The sequence below is a fragment of the Pinus tabuliformis genome, chromosome 4_2, assembly GCF_031772625.1.
Source record: "Pinus tabuliformis cultivar Carrire ecotype Pingquan chromosome 4_2, CPIR1, whole genome shotgun sequence".
Classification (NCBI taxonomy): domain Eukaryota; kingdom Viridiplantae; phylum Streptophyta; class Pinopsida; order Pinales; family Pinaceae; genus Pinus; species Pinus tabuliformis.
In genome coordinates this window covers 510572994-510592858 of record NC_142304.1, presented here as the reverse complement: position 1 = coordinate 510592858, position 19865 = coordinate 510572994, and the positions used below count along the sequence as shown (strand labels likewise).

Here is a 19865-nt window from a genome sequence, read left to right as displayed (position 1 = left end):
ATACTCGTAACTATGTATTCGGCCTTAGCGATGCTCAAAGCAACTGACTTCTGCTTTCTGCTCATCCAGGATATCAAAGCAGAACCCAAAGAGAACCAACACCCAAAAGTTCTCTTGCGATTCTCCACACTGCCTACCTAATCAGCATCAGAATAATCATGCAGCTTCACATTTCCAGCAATGTATCTCGATCCATGAGAGATTGTGCCTTGAAGATATCTCAAATGATTCTTGGCACCAATCCAGTGAGGCTCAACCATATATGAGCTCAACATGCTAACTGCAAAACATATATCCGGACGGGAGTTCACCAAGAACATCAATATTAGTATGAGTTTATGAAACTCAGAGACATTTCCCAAATCATGTTCGACATCACGATCACATAACTTCTTAAAGTTAGGCTTCATCGAGGTAGTCACGGGCTTGCAATTCACCATTCCAAATCCAGAATCCAACTCCCTATTAGTTTTGCAAATGAGAGGGTCTGCACCCATCAGAAAGAGGTCGTCCTCATAAGGTACCAGTATGAGAGGTCTATCATCCAAACCTTTAAGCAAAGGCTTGGATCGGTTTCACTCCTAGTAAATCTCAGCTTCATCAAATAGCTACCAATCCTCTCATATCAAGCCCGAAGTGTTTGCTCTAAAACATAGAGAGATTTCTCCTACCTACATACATGAGATTTCTGATCATGTATCTCAAACCCCTTAGGTTGTTCCAAATCTATGGACTTGCTACATGAGGGGAATGGTCCCCTTGTAAGTTTTCCTTCGGTACATCTTGAACATGTGCCTTCATGCTCTTCTTGAGTTTAGGCATCCCAGTAATCATATGACACACATTGGGTAGGGCCCCATAATGAGCAGACCTCTAGTGCTATAGAAGAGATGTGTCAACCGACATGGTCCCTATTGGACTTCCTGCAACTTGATACAAATTTCCAACCATGAACTTTAAGAGCATCTTTAAAACTCCTTTTTCAAATACATACCTTTCCATCGATGAATGTCTTCCATTGCCGAAATGGACACCGGGTTCTTCTTGAGATTAGGTACATAAAGAACTTCTTGTAAATGAATCGCGCTACTTTCATTCAATTGAAGGGTAGCATTCCCTACACCCTTTCTGAGATAGGTGGCATTGTCTCCAAGAATGATATCCACGATTCTCTCCCTCATATCAAGCTCGGGGTGTTTGCTCTAAAACATAGAGAGCTTTCTTCAACCTGCATACATGAGATTTCTGATCATGAATCTCAAACACCTTAGGTTGTTCCAAATCTGTGGACTTGCTACATGAGGGGAATGGTCCCCTTGTAAGTTTTCCTTCGGTACATCTCGAACATGTGCCTTCATGCTCTTCTTGAGTTCAGGCATCCCAGTAATCATATGACACACATTGGGTAGGGCCCCATAATGAGCAGACCTCCGGTGCTATAGAAGAGATGTGTCAACCAACATGGTCCCTATTGGACTTCCTGCAACTTGATACAAATTTCCAACCCTGAACCTTAAGAGCATCTTTAAAACTCATTTTTAAAATACGTACCTTTCCATCGATGAATGTCTTCCATTGCCAAAATGGACACCGGGTTCTTCTTGAGATTAGGTACATAAAGAACTTCTTGTAAATGAATCGTGCTACTTTCATTCAATTGAAGGGTAGCATTCCCTACACCCTTTCTGGAATAGGTGGCATTGTCTCCAAGAATAATCTCCACGATTCTCTCCTTCTCTATCAAATTAGAGAGAGCTTCCTTGTATCCGATGAAGTGCCTTGAAGCACCACTATCAATATACCACTTTTTCAAAGTGTCCGGAGGAGAGGTAGTGAAGAGGGTTGATCTCCTCTTGCTTATCTGAAACAAGAATAGATTCTTCATACCTGGAGATCCTTGCTTTCTTGAGGAGACAGCCATTTCCTTGATGACCTGCATTCCCTTTTTCCTTTGACATTGTACCTGTCATTCCTTCGATCATTAAAGATGCCCCTGGAATGATTGTTATCATCATCAAGTGATGTGTCCCTTTTATTCAGATACTCCTTCGCAAAATGGCCAAGTATCTGTATTTAATAGATATGTAATAAACATTAGTGCATGCTCAAAATGGCCAGGTATCATCTATGATCTATCATGATTCATGATTCATCATCATCAATTCAAGTTTCAACATATGCCATATTGAAGCAACGTTTTCAGTGTTCACTCTCCAAAGAGGCAGAGATTACCTTCTCATATCAAGCCAAGGGTTCATTTTTTGCTGGCTAAATATATCTTGTTATCTCGGTCGAGTTTACCTCTTATTACTTGCTAGTCGAGTTTGCTGCTTTGTGGGCTGAGTTCTGCCATTTTAAATGGGTTGAGTTTTGTCCTTTTGAGGACCCAGTTCCAGTCTATTTTTGGAGTTCAAGATGCTACTAAAAAGGGGGTTTAGTCCCCTCTTGTTGTGCCATTCAAGCTGCCCAAGACCTCCGTTATTGGTGGCTGAGGATTTGTTTGGAAGAACTATGGGTAATATTTGATATCAGTCTTGTGTTTTTTGAATCTATATTGTGCTAGACCAAAACAGTTCCAGTAAAAACTTAAAAGCCAAGGGAGGCAGTCTTGCTTGTGTCTGCCTGTATCATGTCAAGTATGTTCCAACTTCCAAGATGAAGATAATGCCAAATTGAAAAACCTCTGATTCTTTGTCCTTTTATGATATAATGGAATGAAGCCATGGAATCCTTTGTTTCCAGCATTGTTAATCCAGGTTTGCCTGTGTATTTATTATTAAAACAAAATGAACTATTTCCCTCTTCATGGATGTTTGAGCCATTTCAGAGCATTGCTGCACTGATCTCAAGATTTAAAATTTTGAAATAACCTTTAAGATATCTGGGGTGCTTTCACAGCTCTTCTTCCCATTTCAGTGACCAGTCCATTAAAATCTTCAGAGGGCCATTTCATAAACTACTTTCAGATCATGTTCTTGTACTGTACAGTATCCTATCTTAATAATAGATTTTTAAAACTACAAGCGTTTCCAATTTCTGGGTCTAACAAACCAAAGCTCATTCTCGATAATTCATGTGCCTTTTAAGTTTTTACATAGTACTTTCCAATTTTCATGTCTAAAAGACCAAAGCACATCCTTAACAATTCATGTCCTTTATTGCATAGCAGTTCACGGTTTGCTGAAACATATTGGTTTTTTTAAAACGGGAGGGTTTTTCAAGAAAACGCCTGAAAAACGGCTAGAAAAAAAACAAAACGTTTCCAAATCACCCAAAACGTTTTTTGGCCGTTTTTTTGCCGTTTCTAGGGTGGATACGTATCCAAAACATAAAACGGCATTTTGGCCTTCAGGCAGCCGTTTCCGGTATCCTAGGTTTCCATCATATTGTTGAAGTTTCTAAGTTTACTTAGTTAGAAACCCTCCATGCACTTTATCTGATTTATTCCTACCTACTTGTTATTTTACTTAACAAGTTATTTACAATGTAAATACTGAAAATAAACATTAGTGCATGATCAACATATTACATATCAGCAACTAAAAGAAACAGAAACAAACACGCCATATGACACCATTATTTTTGGACTAATGTCCTTGGAAAAACCCAATGTGGGAAAACCGGTGCAGCTATTTGAGGGTTTTCTTATTAAGCAATATCAAAGTACAATTTGGGTGCCAAAACTGGCCTACCCAACAGAGAATTTCCTTGGCAGTAATACCTCTCAGTTTCTAACAAATCTTCTGGCTGAAAACCCGGATAATCCTTCGGCAGCTACTCAGCACAAATCTGTGTCAGAAACCCCGGCGTTAGCCTCTCTCTGGACTGTGTCAACCCCTCTCTATCTCACGCTAGCCCTGCATCACCTTGGATGGGTCTGCATCAGTCCTAGGATGCCCTGCATCAGCCCTCTGGCCCTCTGCGTCAGCAACGCTGGCCTCTTTGAGGCTCTGCGCAGCTTCCGGCTACCTCTGCATGGCCCTGCGTGATCCCTAGTTGGCCCTGCATCACTCTTCCCGGCTACTGCGCTGCTCTCCCGACACTATCTCTGTCTCTCTATCTCTCTGTACTCAAATGCCCCTCAGCTACATCTCCCGATCAATAATTCTATCTCTCTTAGCAAACCCCGCTATAGAGAATAGAATGACTGATCACTCCGGTGTGTTCTCCAAGTGACCCTCAAGCCTCCTCTTATAATTTTCTTGTTGACATCTCAACGGCCGAAATTAAGTCCCTAATCAATGGCTAAGATTAGATCTGGCTTGATCCATGTCTTTTGGACCATTCTAACACAAATTCATATTAATACACATTTAATATTTTACTTTCCCTAAGTTTAGACTTAGGAACTCCATTAAAAATATTAATTATTTTAATATCTCCTGATTTAAGGAATTTAGACTTCTGTGATCCATAACATTGTTTAGAAATCTTCGGCAAAATCACATAATCAATCTTTTGTCGACGCGTTTCGAACCAACTAGTGTGGTTCATCGTCAGGACAAGTTGAAAAACAGATCCAGCTTAGCCTGTTTAAATAGCTAGAGCAGAGACACCCACGGTTACCTGACTAAGGGAGCAAGGTCAAATTCAGTTAATTTAGGTATAAGATAGATAAATAAATAAATTATAATATAATAATAAATAAAATATATATATATAAATTTATATATAAATATATAAAATTAGTTATATTAGGTGTAAGATAAAAAATAAATATATGAAGAATTATAAAATAATAATAAATTAATTATTTATTAAATAAATATATAAATGAAGAAATATAAAATAATAATAAATTATTTATTTATCTATTAAATAAATAAATGAAAAAATATAAATTAATAAATATAATAGTATAAATTATTTATTGAAAAAAATAAATGGTATCATTAGTAGGTAATTTTTTTTTTTTTTTTTTTAAATTTAGTTATATTAGGTGTAATATAAATATCTAAATAAAGAATTATAGATTAATAATAAATTATTTATTTATAAAATTATAAATAAATTATAATATAATAATAAATAAATAAATATATATAGATTTATATATAAATATATAAAATTAGTTATATTAGGTGTAAGATAAAATAAATATATGAACAATAAATTATTTATTTATTAAATAAATATATAAATGAAGAATAATAATAAATAAATTATTTATCTATTAAATAAATAAATAATTAGATGAAAAAATATAAATTAATAAATATAATAGTATAAATTATTTATTTAATGAAAAATAAAAATAAATGGTATCATTAGTAAGTAAAAAAAAAAAATTATATATAGATTTAGTTATATTAGGTGTAAGATAAATAAATAAATATATAAATATCTAAATAAAGAATTATAGATTAATAATAAATTATTTATTTATAAAAATATAAATATATAAATGAAGAATTAAAAATATTTTTAAGGTAATAAGGGACCATTCCTTATAATAAACAAATAAGATGGAAGAGAATAAAAGTAATAAAAGTAATAATAGAATTAAGTTGTTAATAATAATAATAATAATAATAATAATAATAGAATTAAGTTATAGAAAATAAAAATAATAAAGTAAAAACGATTATCAGATAATAAAATTTCGTAATTGTTTATTAAATTACTAAACAATAGTATTTAGTAATAGTTTATAAACCAATAAAATAATTAATAATTAAGTTATTAAATAATAAGAATAATCGTACTAATAATAATAATAAAATCAATTAAATAAATAAATAAACAAACATAATAACCCCTAGAATCTAGTTACACTAGGTAAATATCATAATAATTTAGTGTTGTTAAAGTCCATGATTATCATAATAAATCCTTTAAACCTAATGGTCAAATAATCAATATTAATTCAATTTTTTTTTTTTTTTTTTAAGGTCTAACTAAGTCAATAGGTAAATATTTACTTATAAGGTATAATCTAGGGTTGATAAAGTCCATGTTTTAAAAACGGTATATCATAATGGTCAAATATTTTATATTTAATAATAATCCATTTTTATGCAAAATTTATTTATTCCAATCAAATTATTAAGGATAACTATGTCAATAGGTAAATATATTATTATCCATAAGGTTTAAAAAGGTTTTAATGGTTGAAGGGAAACTCAATTCTAAGGATGAAATTATGGAAAAATCAAAACTAATAAAATGCCCAATAGAATCATAAACAGTTAAGGTTAATACACATAAACACTCCATAATAAAAGGACAAATCTGCCAAAAGAAAAATACAAACGCGTCCTGACGATGAACCACACTAGTTGGTTCGAAACGCGTCGACAAAAGATTGATTATGTGATTTTGCCGAAGATTTCTAAACAATCTCCTGATTTGTTTAGAATCTACCCAAAACCCTTTCTAGGTATTGGATATCTCATGTGCCCCAGCCTCTCCACCAAATTTCGTGGCTAGAGCACATCCGATGCTACCCCAAATCAACACATGACCCTCCTTACTCTGCGTTAGGGTTGTCCTCCTTCATGACTGCGATAGGCCTTTTTGATGATTGCGTTAAGGTCATCTCCATAGGGTCATCACCATAACAACGTTAGGCCTTTATTGATCTGCAGCCATGATTCTTCTAGGACAGAGTTTAGGTTACTTTTGAACAGCATCTTAGGGTCTCTACGTTTAGGGCATGACAGCGTTAGAACCCTTGTTCCATGACAACGTTAGGAGGATTCTTCATTAAGAAACGTTAGGGCTTTATTAGGGCAACGTTAGAAGCCTATCTTCATTAGGCCTTCATCTCCATGCCAGCGTTTAGAAGCTAAGGCATCTTCTTTATGGCTACGTAGAGCCTTCTTTCCCATGACAACATCTAACTATCTTCCTTGATAGTGTGTGCATCTCTTCCTAGGGCAACGTTTCATCTTAAGATCTCTCCTCCCACCAAAACCCAAAGACAAGTGGAGAGGAAGAGATCACAAGAGGTGTGTGTCAAATGACTTGCAAGCCACCTCTTTTTATAGTAAAACGTTGAGGATAGCTGGGGGCAATTTGGTCGATGGCCAACCTTGAGAAATTGTCGCATAACACAAATAAATTCATATATCCATGAATACATGTCAGAATCAGATGATCTTTAGATCAATCCTACACCTCTCGACGAGAGGAATCCAAGAAAAATATCAGCTGCCATAAATAAGATGACCCACATGGAGTTTGGCCCTAGTTGCCAATTTTAACGTTTATATCTTCTTTCTTTTAGTTCATCAAGCAATTACCAAACCGAAAGCACATAAAACAATGGCCACCAGATGTAGGCACTATGCGAGGGCAAAACCCCCTTCGAGGGGAAAACCCAGTCAAAATTCTTTTCCCCTCAATAGTATTCTTTGAGACTCTTCACCCTAGACAAAGACCAAACCTTCCCTCCACACCAAGTTAGCATCCCAGATTTTCGACCTCTCTTCCAGAAACTTCGACTATGTAGCAGCTTCCGGCGTCAACAAAACTTGGAAGACTTTGATCTCCCCATCTAGGGCACGAAACAAAGAGAGAGAGGCACCAAAGTTTAGTTTTTCTTCTTCTCCTTAGACTCCACCCAACTCGCACTTCCTTTGGCTTCTTAGCTTCGTACTTTGCACTTCCCAACTCCCTTAGAGATATTGAACTTGCTTAAGCTGAAATGCTCCAAATGAATTCGACTTACTTCTATTTATAGGCTTCAAGGGAGGTCGAATTGATGTCCTTAGGCTGACTTGATCTCTTCTAGGCCGACTTGATGTGGAGGATACATAAATTACCTTTGACTCAATACTTAACCTTTTTACATTATTCAAAAGCGTGAGAAGGGTCTCTGATCTAGGTGGATATTGGTGGTCATCCGCCAATTCCACTTGGACCCCCACCATTATTTCTTTCAGTTTTTCAGTTTCCTTAATTGTAACACAGTTTACTATTTTTAGCAGTTTTTCAGGTCCTATACTTTCGGATCCGTTTTAAGGCCCTAAACGACGTTTTTTTGGCAATCCACCGCCAATTTTTTTTAAATAAAAGCATCTTTTCCGTCGTAGTCCTGGGAGAGATATTTCCAATGAGGTATCAGGCGCGTCAAACAGAAATAATATGACCAAGTCACAACCCCAGGAAGTTAGTTGTCCAACTAACTCCAACGGGGCCCATAAACTCTTGGTGTTACATCTCCTCGGGTTAGGGTTTTGGTTGTTTAGGGTTTGCTCATATTGTTCAATAATAAAAAGGGCCTTGAGCCTCATTGTAATGCAGTTCAGAGGCATGTAGCCACCACATCTCTTCTCAGAGATAATCTTACATCGCCCAAGCTAGTTTATTTCCATTTCTGTTTGTAAGCATATTTCGGTATTTTACATTAATGAAATGAAGTATTATTTCTGCTGCATCTCTACATTCATAGTTACATCTGTAATTTGTTGTGTTCCTGTTTAAATCCGGATCAGTGGTATCAGAGCGACTTGCTCTTTGCTTTTCTTTGCATGTCCCCAATGAGGTCGGGATATAAGGAGTTAGAGCTTGAACTAGTCAAACCTTTGCCAAATCAACCTCGCAAATCATGACGACCTCCCATGGCGGATGAAAAGAAAGACGATGGGGTAGGAGATCCTATCAAAATCTTGCTCGAAGAGGCCCTCGAGCAACAAAGAAACACAATGATGGACAACTTTGCCCAGATCCTTCAGCGGCTACCCAGGGGCGACACATCTACTTCCAGCAACTACTCTGGAAGCGCCACACCCTTTAAAGTACAAGTTAACTTTGACATTCCCATATTTGAGGGTCAGATAGATGCAAACACTATAGATAAATGGTTAAATCTGCTAGAAGGGTATTTTTTTGTTCATGATTTTTTCGGTCGGGAAAATATTACTTTCGCTCTTCTCAAAGCCGCCCCCCACGTCAAGGACTGGTGGGAAACCTACTGCAAGCAGAATGATGAAAGTACGGCCTCACTATTTTCAACCGCACCCACTTGGAATTCATTCCGGAATGCCATCAAGGAGCAGTACTACCCTCTCGGAAGCTATGAGGATAAATACATAAAGTGGACCACGCTGCGGTAAGGAAGGAACCAAAATGTGCCAATGTTTATCAATATTTTTCATACCCTTCGCACAAAGTTGGATATCAAGGATTCTGAGCAGCATTTGGTACTCAAACACCGCGGCTACCTACACAGGTACATCCAGGACGAGATGGAGTTCCTGGACATCTCGCTCGGCACGGTGTACCGATACGCTGTCAAGATTGAGCAAAAGTTTAAACAGAAGAAGCGAGACTTTGGATCTGCGAATCTGAAGCAAGGGAAAGGTGCCCCCAAACTACAGAACAAAGGACAAAGCCAAGGCGGGGTGGCCCAGGACAACTCGCCAAAGCCACAAGCAAAGAACAACACCGCGAAGCTGAAGAAGGACACAGGAAAGTGGTGTGAGTTCCATAAGAGCTCCACTCACAACACAAGTGAGTGTCAAGCCAAGTAGTCACTGGTGGCCAAGCTAAAGGCTTCAGAATCAGATGCATGTTCCAACTCTGAGTCAAAACCCGACAAGGGGAATGACAAAGGGAAGAAGATTATCGATGCAGAGCCCAACACCACTGTTGCAACCACGAAGATCCAGAAGGAGGAACCCAAAGATCCAGAGGAGAAGCGCCTCTTCCTCTCCCAGATGTGGGTAAAGGGTTCCCCACTACAGTTCATTATCGACAACAGGACCCAAAAGAACCTCATTTTAGCAGAGGTCGTGAAGCGGCTAAGCTTGCCGACCACAACACATCCCCAACCGTACACCATCGAGTGGCTTCACCAGGGACGAGATCTTCGCGTAAGCCAGCAGTGTCGCCTTCCATACAACATCAAGCCCTTCACAGATGAGGTATTATGTGATGTTGCTCCCCTTGATGTTTGTGATGTATTATTAGGCCAACCATACTTGTGGAAGCGGCATGCTGTGTATGAATCAAGGCCTCGTGCTGTTATTGTTACTTTGGGAAATAAGTTGTACAGGATACCGGAGGTAGCACTGCCTACCGCCATCTCGTTGGTTACTGCAAATCAATGCAATAAGCTCATTTCCAAAACCAGGAAATTCGTTTTCCTGATGATACGCCCTCAGGGAAAGAAGAAGACGGTGGCCACGACCTCCAGACAAGGCCCCTCCACATGAAAACAACAGATGGACAAGGTCGTGGATGAGTACGAGGACATCTTCACCTCCCCGCAGGGGTGCCTCTGCATTGTCAGGTCAAGCACTCCATCGATCTGACCCCTGGTGCGCCGTTGCCCAATGGACCAATCTATTGGCGCTACGTTCTAGAGAACGACGAAATCAAGAGGCAGATTCAAGCGCTGCTGCAGAAAGGTCACATCTGACCGAGTTCATCGCCCTGTGGGAGCCCAATCGTGTTGGTACAGAAAAAGGATTGGACTTGGAGACTCTGTATTGACTATCGGGTGCTGAACAAGATCACTGTCCAGAATAGGTACCTGATCCCACAGATTGATGACTTTCTGGACCAACTGAAGCGGGCAAAATATTTCAGCAAGATCGACTTGAAGTCAAGATATCACCAGGTACCAATCGAACCCTCCAATGTGTGGAAGACTGCCTTCAAAGCCAAGGAGGGCCTTTTCGAATGGTTGGTTATGCCTTTCGGATTGACAAATGCTCTTGCAACCTTCATGAGGCTGATGGATGACATGTTGCGGCCATTCACCAACTCATTTGTAGTGATATACTTGGATGACATCCTGATCTTCAACCAGAGTTGGGAAGAGCACCTCCACCACATCCGACAGGTTCTCCAAACACTGTGGCGACACAAGCTATGTGCTAATTTGGAGAAATGCACTTTTGGCATGACCCAAGTTCAGTATCTGGGATACACTATTGATGAACGGGGGGTGCATATGGATCCAGCCAAGATCCAAGTCATTAAGGATTGGCCATCTCAAACCGCTCTGACAGGGCTCCGCAGCTTTCTGGGTCTTGCCAATTTCTATTGTAGGTTCGTGTTGGGATTCTCTCATATCACTTGGCCCTTAAGTCAAGTCACCAAGGGAGGAGTGAAAGAGAAATTATTTTTGTCTGAATCTCAACAAAAGGCATTCACAGAGTTGAAACATCACCTCTGCTCGGCACCAGTGCTCGCATTACCAGACTTGCAACAACCATTTGAGATCGAGACAGATGCCTCTGACTATGCTATTGGGGCAGTCCTTACTAAACACGAGCATCTAGTGGCATATCACAGTGAGACACTTTCAGACACAGTCCGGAAGTATCCCACTTATGACAAAGAGATGTATTCCATTGTGCAGGCCTGCTGACAATGGAAGCATTACATTTTGGTGAAGGAAACGGTCATCCACACAAACCACTGGCCCCTGCAGTTCATCTAGATGCAAGGGAAGTTGCAGAATGATTGTCATCAGAAGTCGTCCACATACTTGCAACAGTTCCATTTGAATATCAAGTATGAGAAGGCCAACACCAATAATGTTGCAGATTGTCTCAGTTGACCATTGATCATGGCGTTAACCACCATGCTCAACTCTTGTGAGCACAATACTTCTGATGAGCCACTTCTCTATAAAAGCGACCCAGAATTCGACCACACATACCAGACGCTCTTGGAGGGTCAGAATGTCCCAGATTTTCACCTCCAAGATGCCCTGTTATGCCACCTGGGTCACCTTTGTGTTCCTTCAAGCGAGCATGCCAAGATGATTTGGGAAGCGCACTACAGTCGGGCTATTGGGCATTTCGGGGTTGAGAAAACGGTGGCAGTACTGCAGAAGTATTTCTATTGGCCGAATCTTCGACAGGATGTCGGGAAGTACATCAAATCCTGCACTGCCTGCGCCATTGCCAAACCGACCATCAAGAAGCAAGGCCTCTATACTCCGCTGCCTACCCCTAGTCGACCTTGGGAATCCATCTCCATGGATTACATGTCGGGCCTTCCTTCTACTAAGCATGGAAATGACTGTGTTTTTGTGGTCGTCGACAGATTCTCGAAGATGGCCATTATGGCGGCCTGCAAGAAGAATATCACAACAGAAGCCACTGCTAAACTCTTCTTTGAACAAGTGTGGGTACACTTTGGGATCCCACAGTCTATCATCTCAGATCGGGATAGCAGGTTCCTCAGTACATTTTGGTCCAGTCTCTGGTCGATGCTGGACACCAAACTCACTAAGTCCACAGCTTTCCATCCCCAAACTGATGGCCAGACAGAGGTCGTCAATAGGATGATCGTACACATTCTGCGCATGTACAACTCAAAGCATCCACGCACATGGGATAAGAGCCTCCCTTATGTTCAGCACAACTATAACTAGGCTCTCCACAGTTCGACTGGCCACAACCCTTTTCAGGTGGGCTTGGGATTCTAGCCACTATGTCCCATTGACGTGGCCATGCCATTTGCAGCTACTCAGGCAGATTCGGCTTATGTCCAGTCCGAAACTGATAAAGCAAATAGCTTCATTGAGCACATCTAACATATCCACCAGTAGGTCCACGACATTCTGGAGAAATCAAATGCCAAGCACAAGCAGCGACATGATCAACATCGGGTGCCACACAAGTTTCAAGTGGGCGACAAAGTCTGGTTGCATTTGCAAAAGGAACGCTTTACTGGAGCCTATCGGAAATTCAGACCACTCCGATATGGTCCTTACACCATTACCAAGGCTGTGGGAGACAATGCATTTGAGCTCAACATTCCCCCATTCCTTGGCCTGCACCAAGTGTTCAATGTGGACCGCCTTCAGCCATACTTTCCACCATTACTAGACACATTCGACATTGCAGAGCAACTCACACCAATAGAGTTAAATCCAAATTGCATGGAACAAGATGCAACTGATCGGATCATGGACACGCAGATCAAGCACACTCGCCAGTAGAAGATCCAACTGTAACGAGTTGTCAACGCAGGCCAACTCCTTCACCAAGGCAAGTGGCTCACCAGGGACCAAGTTTAGCAGATGTTACCTCATCTCATGGAGGAACTCAACGCAATGGGGACCATTGCTTCCTAAGGGGGGAGGAATGATCCAGGTGGATATTGGTGGCCACCCGCCAATTCCACTTGGACCCCCACCATTGTTTCTTTTTGTTTTTCAGTTTCCTTAATTGTAGCACAGTTTACTATTTTTAGCAGTTTTCAGGTCCTAAACTTCCATAGCCATTTTGAGGCCCTAAACGGCGTTTTTTTGGCAATCCACCGCCAAAGATTTTATGATAAAATCATCTTTTTCGTCGTAGTCCTCGAAGAGATCTTTCCAACGAGGTATCAGGCACATCAAACAGAAATAATATGACCAAGTCACGACCCCAGGAAGTTGGCTATCCAACTAACCCCAACGGGACCCATAAACTCTTGGTGTTACATCTCCTTTAGTTAGGGTTTTGCTTGTTTAGGGTTTTCTCTTATTGTGCGATAACAAAAATGCCCTTGAGCCTCATTGTAACGCAGTTCAGAGGCATGTAGCCACCACATCTCTTCTCAGAGATAAGCTACCATCGCTCGAGCTAGTTTATTTCCATTTCTGTTTGTAAGCATATTTCAGTATTTTACATTAATGAAATGAATTATTATTTCTGCTGCATCTCTGTATTTATGGTTATATCTGTAATTTGTTGCGTTCTTGTTTAAATTTGGATCAGTCTCTTTAAAAGCACAATGGCTCTATTGACTTAGAATAAATCCTAGAATTCCTCAATGGGGACTTTGACCTAAAACATGGTGACCCAAGCATGAAACCCATGCTTTAATAAGTCATAATAATAATAATTATTATTATTTTCTTATTCTTTTGACAAGTACATTACAAGGTGACTCGAATACATTAAATGAAGACCGAAACTAGTTACATTTTCCAACACTCCCTATTGACTAGGGAGGTATTCATCATATACAAGTACAAGGAAGATCTCAACTATATGTACCATGAAGAAATTTTAGGCACCGCAGTGCTACGGACTAAATTCCTGACCAGGGCAATCTATCCAAGTGGGAATAAGGTTGTCTCAAGATTTCAGCCCCTTTAGGTACCATCAAGCTTACTTGCTAACCACCAACCCAAAGACCAAGTGTGTATCCAAAAACAAAGCTCTATAATCAACATCACCTTTCCAACTTCGGGACCTAGACATCAACACAGCGTTCTAGCCAGATGTCCTCCCAGGCAATGCTTCACTCACAAAGCCTCAACACTCCTTGATCCAGCAATTCAAGGATGACCAATCTCTCCCAATCAAACTGATTGGTAATCATCATGCTATCAAAACCTTCAAGGGATTCACCTGTACAAACACAACCCCAACCAATAATATACTTTCATATGTACATAATCAAATACAAACCTATGGGGTCTAGATGTTGCTTCTCAACTTTTCATAGTAGGACTATCAACCGAATCTTTGACAAAAGATTCCTCAATCATACACTTTCCCCTCCTACTTCTCATGCAGCAACATATCCTCCGAAATTCATTCTTCAATCAAATCCAAGCTATGACCTCTCTCTCAACTAGGGAGCATCTATTTATCTAGACTCCCTCTTAATCTTAGGGAGATCTCTTCTATTCAGGCTTCCTCAAGGAGATCAACTTCTTCTTTTCGTCATTGGAGAATCTTTTGTGGCTTCCAACCATTTCATCAGAGTTATCATCATCCCCATCATGCTTATCACATCAACAAACATCTTCACCATATTGAAGATTGTGTACCTACACAACTTAGATAACAAGTACAACCAAATCTATAGAAGCATGAAGTTAGCCATATCAGAATCATGAAAGCATTTCAACTTTATACATATTAGATACCCAAACTTAATTATAAACAAGAGACATATACTCTTCAACATCTTGCTAGGGACTTTGTCATAAACCCTAGACTACTTCATAACAACTTTCATTCCATCTAGGGTTTCAATGTTTCTTTCAAAGGTGTAACATACCCTACTACAACATATAGCAAACCCTAGAAACAATTCAAACAAATATAGATCTACAAGGTATCTAACAACTTTTAGAATTCATATGTTAGACTTTCCACTAGGGATTCATACAAATCCTAGATTTCATACAAAAGAATCAATCAAAACCAATCACAACTTAGTCATTAACATGACTAAATTCCACTAGGGTTAGTTGCAAACCCTAGATTTTCAATCAAACATTAATCACAACTAAAACTTAGATTTACACAAATATCAAATTATCACATTGTCATCATACATCAGAGATTTTTACTTCTACTAAAGTTTAACTCCAAAACCCTAGAATTCCATTTTCACAATCTCAACAATCATTAAATAGATCTCAGATTGTTATATCACACATACTAGAGAATTTAACTACTACTAGGGTTTATCTGCAAAACCCTAGATTTCCAAATATCATCATCCTAGAATCTCAGACAAGGACTTATATTAAATCCTAAGACTTATGACCATCAATAACCAGGTCAACACACATATCTAGGAATTCATTATCCTGCATAAGCATATCATATGTCCGACAACATTAATAAATTAAACATATACTAACCTAGACCAAGCTAGGGTTTCGACCAAATGTACACACACATATATATATATACCTAGGGCTTCTTTCCTAGGATCTTACTTTAAACACATAACAAAGGTTTTTCTTATAAGCTCAACCAAACCCTAAATATCTAGGGTTTCATAACTCGACAAAGCAAACTCTACTATTCCAAATTTTCAAAAACACCATTCAACCCTAACAAGTTAAGATTTGATGATCATACCGAAATCCCAATCATGACATCATCAACAAGAACTTCAAATAGCATTTCATAATATCCCAATCATGACTTTGACCTAAAACATGGTGACCCAAGCATGAAACCCATGCTTTAATAAGTCACAATAATAATAAAAAAAAAAATTCTTTATTCTTTTGACAAGTACATTACAAGATGACTCAAATACATTAATTGAAGACCGAACCTAGTTACGTTTTCCAACAAATGTAACTCTCCCTCACTAATTCAATGTATGACAAAAGTGTAACTCCTCATTAAATGCACTTGCAATTCCCTCATTCAATTCGATTTGTAACCCTCACCAAATATTCTCTCATGTTTATGTGTAAATCTCTCTCTCCATAATTCAAATTATAACTCCTCAAGACAAATGTATCACTCTCTCTATTCTTGGAATGAGTTACATTTCTCCTTGAGTAACTCCTCCCTCATGGAATTCAATTCTCCTATTATTCGCTAAAGGCATGAATTCATTTTGTAACTCCTCCTTTCTCATCTATTTAAGAAAGAGCAAGTGAGAGTTGAGAGTATCATGTTCATTGTGAAGAAGGAGACCTAGGGTTGAGTGTGTGCAAAAAAAGTGTGAGAGCAAGTGAAGAGTAAGAGAAATGAAAGAGTTAGAGCAAGTGCGAAGGACAAGATTTGATCAAGAGAAGGAGATCTTCAAGCAAAGAGAAAGAGCACTTCAACTGCAAGTTGATCAAACATTGGTGACTTTATTCATTCTCATTCTCTCTCTCTCTCTCTCTCTCTGTACTCTGCTGAACAATTGAAGAAATCTAATAAAAGAAGAATCATTTGAGTTTTGCCTTTGTGGGTTTTTCCATGGGCATTGGACCTAACTCTGAGTGTCTTATATTCGTGCTTGATTGTCTTCATATGATCCTTAAGTTTATGTTCTATCTACAATTGTTGATCTGAAAAGTTTAGAAAAGGAAATTTGCATTCTCAGTAATTGCAACAACATAGAACATTTAGTTTTCTGCAAGGTACATTTAGTTCCATTCAATTTTCTGCAAAGTACATTCAATTTTCTACAAATTACATTCAACTTTCTACAAAGTACATTCATTTCTGCAAAGTACATTTAGTTTTCTGCATAGAACTTTCAGATTTTAACAAAAATATATTTTCCATAGCATTAACATAGATTTGATGTAAAAAATAAACAATGTCATTCAAGGAAAGTTGATCATACATATAAGAAAACTGTGTCTAATATACTGCAGTAACTTACCTTGACTCTCTTAATATCAATAGGATCTATATCAATTTGGTGCTCATCAACAATGTAGTCTATCATTTTTGCAGACATTTGTTCATGAGACCTGCAAAAGAAAGTGCAATGTCCATTATAACCAAGAATTCTAAGTTATAACTAGAAAGTGGAACAACTCCAAACTTCACTTTTAGAAGAGCTTAATCTAGGGCCCTTGTAAACAAGACAGACAAGATACTTATCACAAGAAGTCCCTAAAAATCAAGAAACTAGAAAATATAACAACAAAGTGAACATGCTTACCATGGATAGATCTCATTTCCTATGGACAGGTCCAAAAATCATGGTTTTAACTTTTAATCACCCTCCATTCATGATACCCAATGTTTATCTCAACTCTAACCATTTCCTATTGGCTTATAGCTCATCCTTTGAAATACAAAGATTACATCATCCAATATGTCTAAAAATGAGGCATCCAACTCTATTATCACCTATAAAGGACACTTGGTGGAAGTGGTGGCATTAGAAACTTAGGCATGGTATTATCTGGCCCACCATTTAGCCTTATCCTAGTAGAAAAATTAAGATTAAGACATGTGTAGTGCTAATTAAGATTCATGCTTCTTGAGGCAGTACACATTTCTCAATGCATGTGGTCCCAAAGTAAAAAAGTCAACTTAGTCTCAAAATGCTTCGCAAAAAATATAAATGACATGCCATATTGAAATTTTTCCAAAATGTGATGGCATCACCAAGAAAATGCAATCAAAGGTGGTCCAATAGTATGTGGACTTTCTAGGTGGCATTACACGGGTATATTTTGACAAAATGAGAGATGCAATATGTCAAAAGCAGTCTACAAAAATAGTTGACAAAACCCAAGTGGCATAATTTCCAGGTTTCCTATGGTAAAGAGATCCTTCTCTCAAGCATGACGATGTCCTCATTCATGCCATGTGGAGGTCAAATATGGTAACACTGGGTCAATCTAGCTATTAGGACTAGTGGGGTGATGAAAGGAGTCAAAGATACAACAGTTAGTCATTCACTCAATCAAAAATAGAAAGAGTGTTAAAGAACAAGCACTTTTGTAGAGGGAGAAATTAGTTGTTTGACTTACCTTCCCTTGGCTTTGTTTTTCCAAACCCCCATGCTTTTCCTTTTTCTTTCTTGCTTTGATACAACTTGCTTAACTAGCTTGATGGATTTATCAAGTTAAAGTGTTCCTTTTACTTTGATAAGCGTGATATTCATGGATACTCTTGAGGACAAGTGGCTATATAGGGGTAGAACTCAAGCTATAATTGGATTTTGATTGCTTTACATCCCTTGCCATTCCTTTGCATTTTGACATTTGGCTCATGTTTTTTCTTTTCTTACAAATGCATCAACCTGGGGAATATTCAACCCCTTATTCTCATAGGACAAGACCAACAGGGAACCAATACGAGCGACTCACAACAACCAATAAAAAGATGGAATAATGGACATTGGGGAATGATGACAAGTGTTGGATATGAATAACATGGAGCGCTGCCACCATCAGAGCCTCCTATTTGTACCCTTCCTAAACAATGAAAGAAAGATCATAAGGAAGGTCACACTGGACTAGAAACACGTGATAACCACCAAGGTGAAGTAAGGGAAAATGTACACAGTCAATAGCAATCTATAATCCAATTTCAACCTATGATCCATGCTAGAATGCCTTAAACATGAAATGAAAGCATTTGGATGAAAAAATGGTTAAATTACCACACAATAGATGACCCACCTTCATTGAATAAGTAGGTTAGATCAATGAGTGCATTGACAAAAAATGAATAAGAGGCTGTTGAGGCTAGCTATCTGTGGATCATGGAAGGGCTTTTGGATGCCAAGTTGCAATGTAAGACAAAAATTTTCTCCTAGGGTTTACCATGTATATGGATGGGTAACAGTACTCGAGCTAAAATCAAGAAACTTTCTCCAATCATAATGTCAATCACTCCCATTGTATTACCTTGATTTCTTTGAGGATATGACTCCACCTCTTCTAAACAATAAATTTCATGAAAAGCTACATATTATTTTTCCCAACATGCTGCCGCCTAAAAATGCAAGTTTCATTGCATTTTCAAGGCATTCTTCTCAGTAGTATAGTGATGAGGATGTGAATCTTTTGGAGTGGGCATTGCCTTGAAGGTCATCCACCTTATTCTATTTGTGTAGGCACTACCTAGTTAAAATAGAGGCACTTTATCTTTTATCATCTATTTGGACTTACTTCATTTTTTTATGCAAGCATCACCTCTAAGGTGCCTTTTCACATATTTGGAGGTGATTTGTATGTTCTTATGACGTTTCACCATTGAGGGGGTCATTTCACAGTTCCCAAGAATGAGTTACATATTTGGTTACATTATGAACCCCTTGGCACATTCCACCATCAGGGTTACCCACACGAAGAGGAGCACCCTTCCTTGGAGAAGAACAATTTGACAAGGCCTAAAGCATGGGAATAACACAATATTTGAGAAGCATTTCACTTCTTAGGGCTTGTTATTGTTATTTTTGGACAAGAGGTGGTTAGAGGATCCTCTTTTGAAGAGACATATACTCAAGTAGATTCCACATGGTATATGTGGACTATTTTCCAATTTGGTGATGAAGAAGAAGCACTATTTAGAGGATCATCCAACATCAAACCATCAAAAACAACTCACCTTTATCTCTCTTATCAAGGAATAATGAATAATAGATGGAATTCTTTGATTACGAACTTGAAATGTGGCATGTATGGCCCATTCAAAGCATTTCAACCAAAAGGATTTACCCTTTTGTGAGTAGCAGTTCACCAAATG

General features: G+C 38.5%; 1 protein-coding gene across 3 annotated transcripts in view; it reads right to left on the bottom strand.

Moving 5' to 3' along the window:
• Positions 1-19865, bottom strand: part of LOC149170235 (uncharacterized) — a 338695-nt gene that overhangs the window by 144423 nt on the left and 174407 nt on the right. For all 3 annotated transcript variants that reach the window (XR_016259855.1, XM_089428960.1, XM_089428961.1), the window contains one exon: positions 17038-17128. Coding sequence is in view for 2 of the 3 variants with exons in the window: in XM_089428960.1 (XP_089285086.1) it covers positions 17038-17128 (91 nt within the window). In the remaining variant the exon portion in view is untranslated. The remainder of the gene's footprint in view (positions 1-17037; positions 17129-19865) is intronic.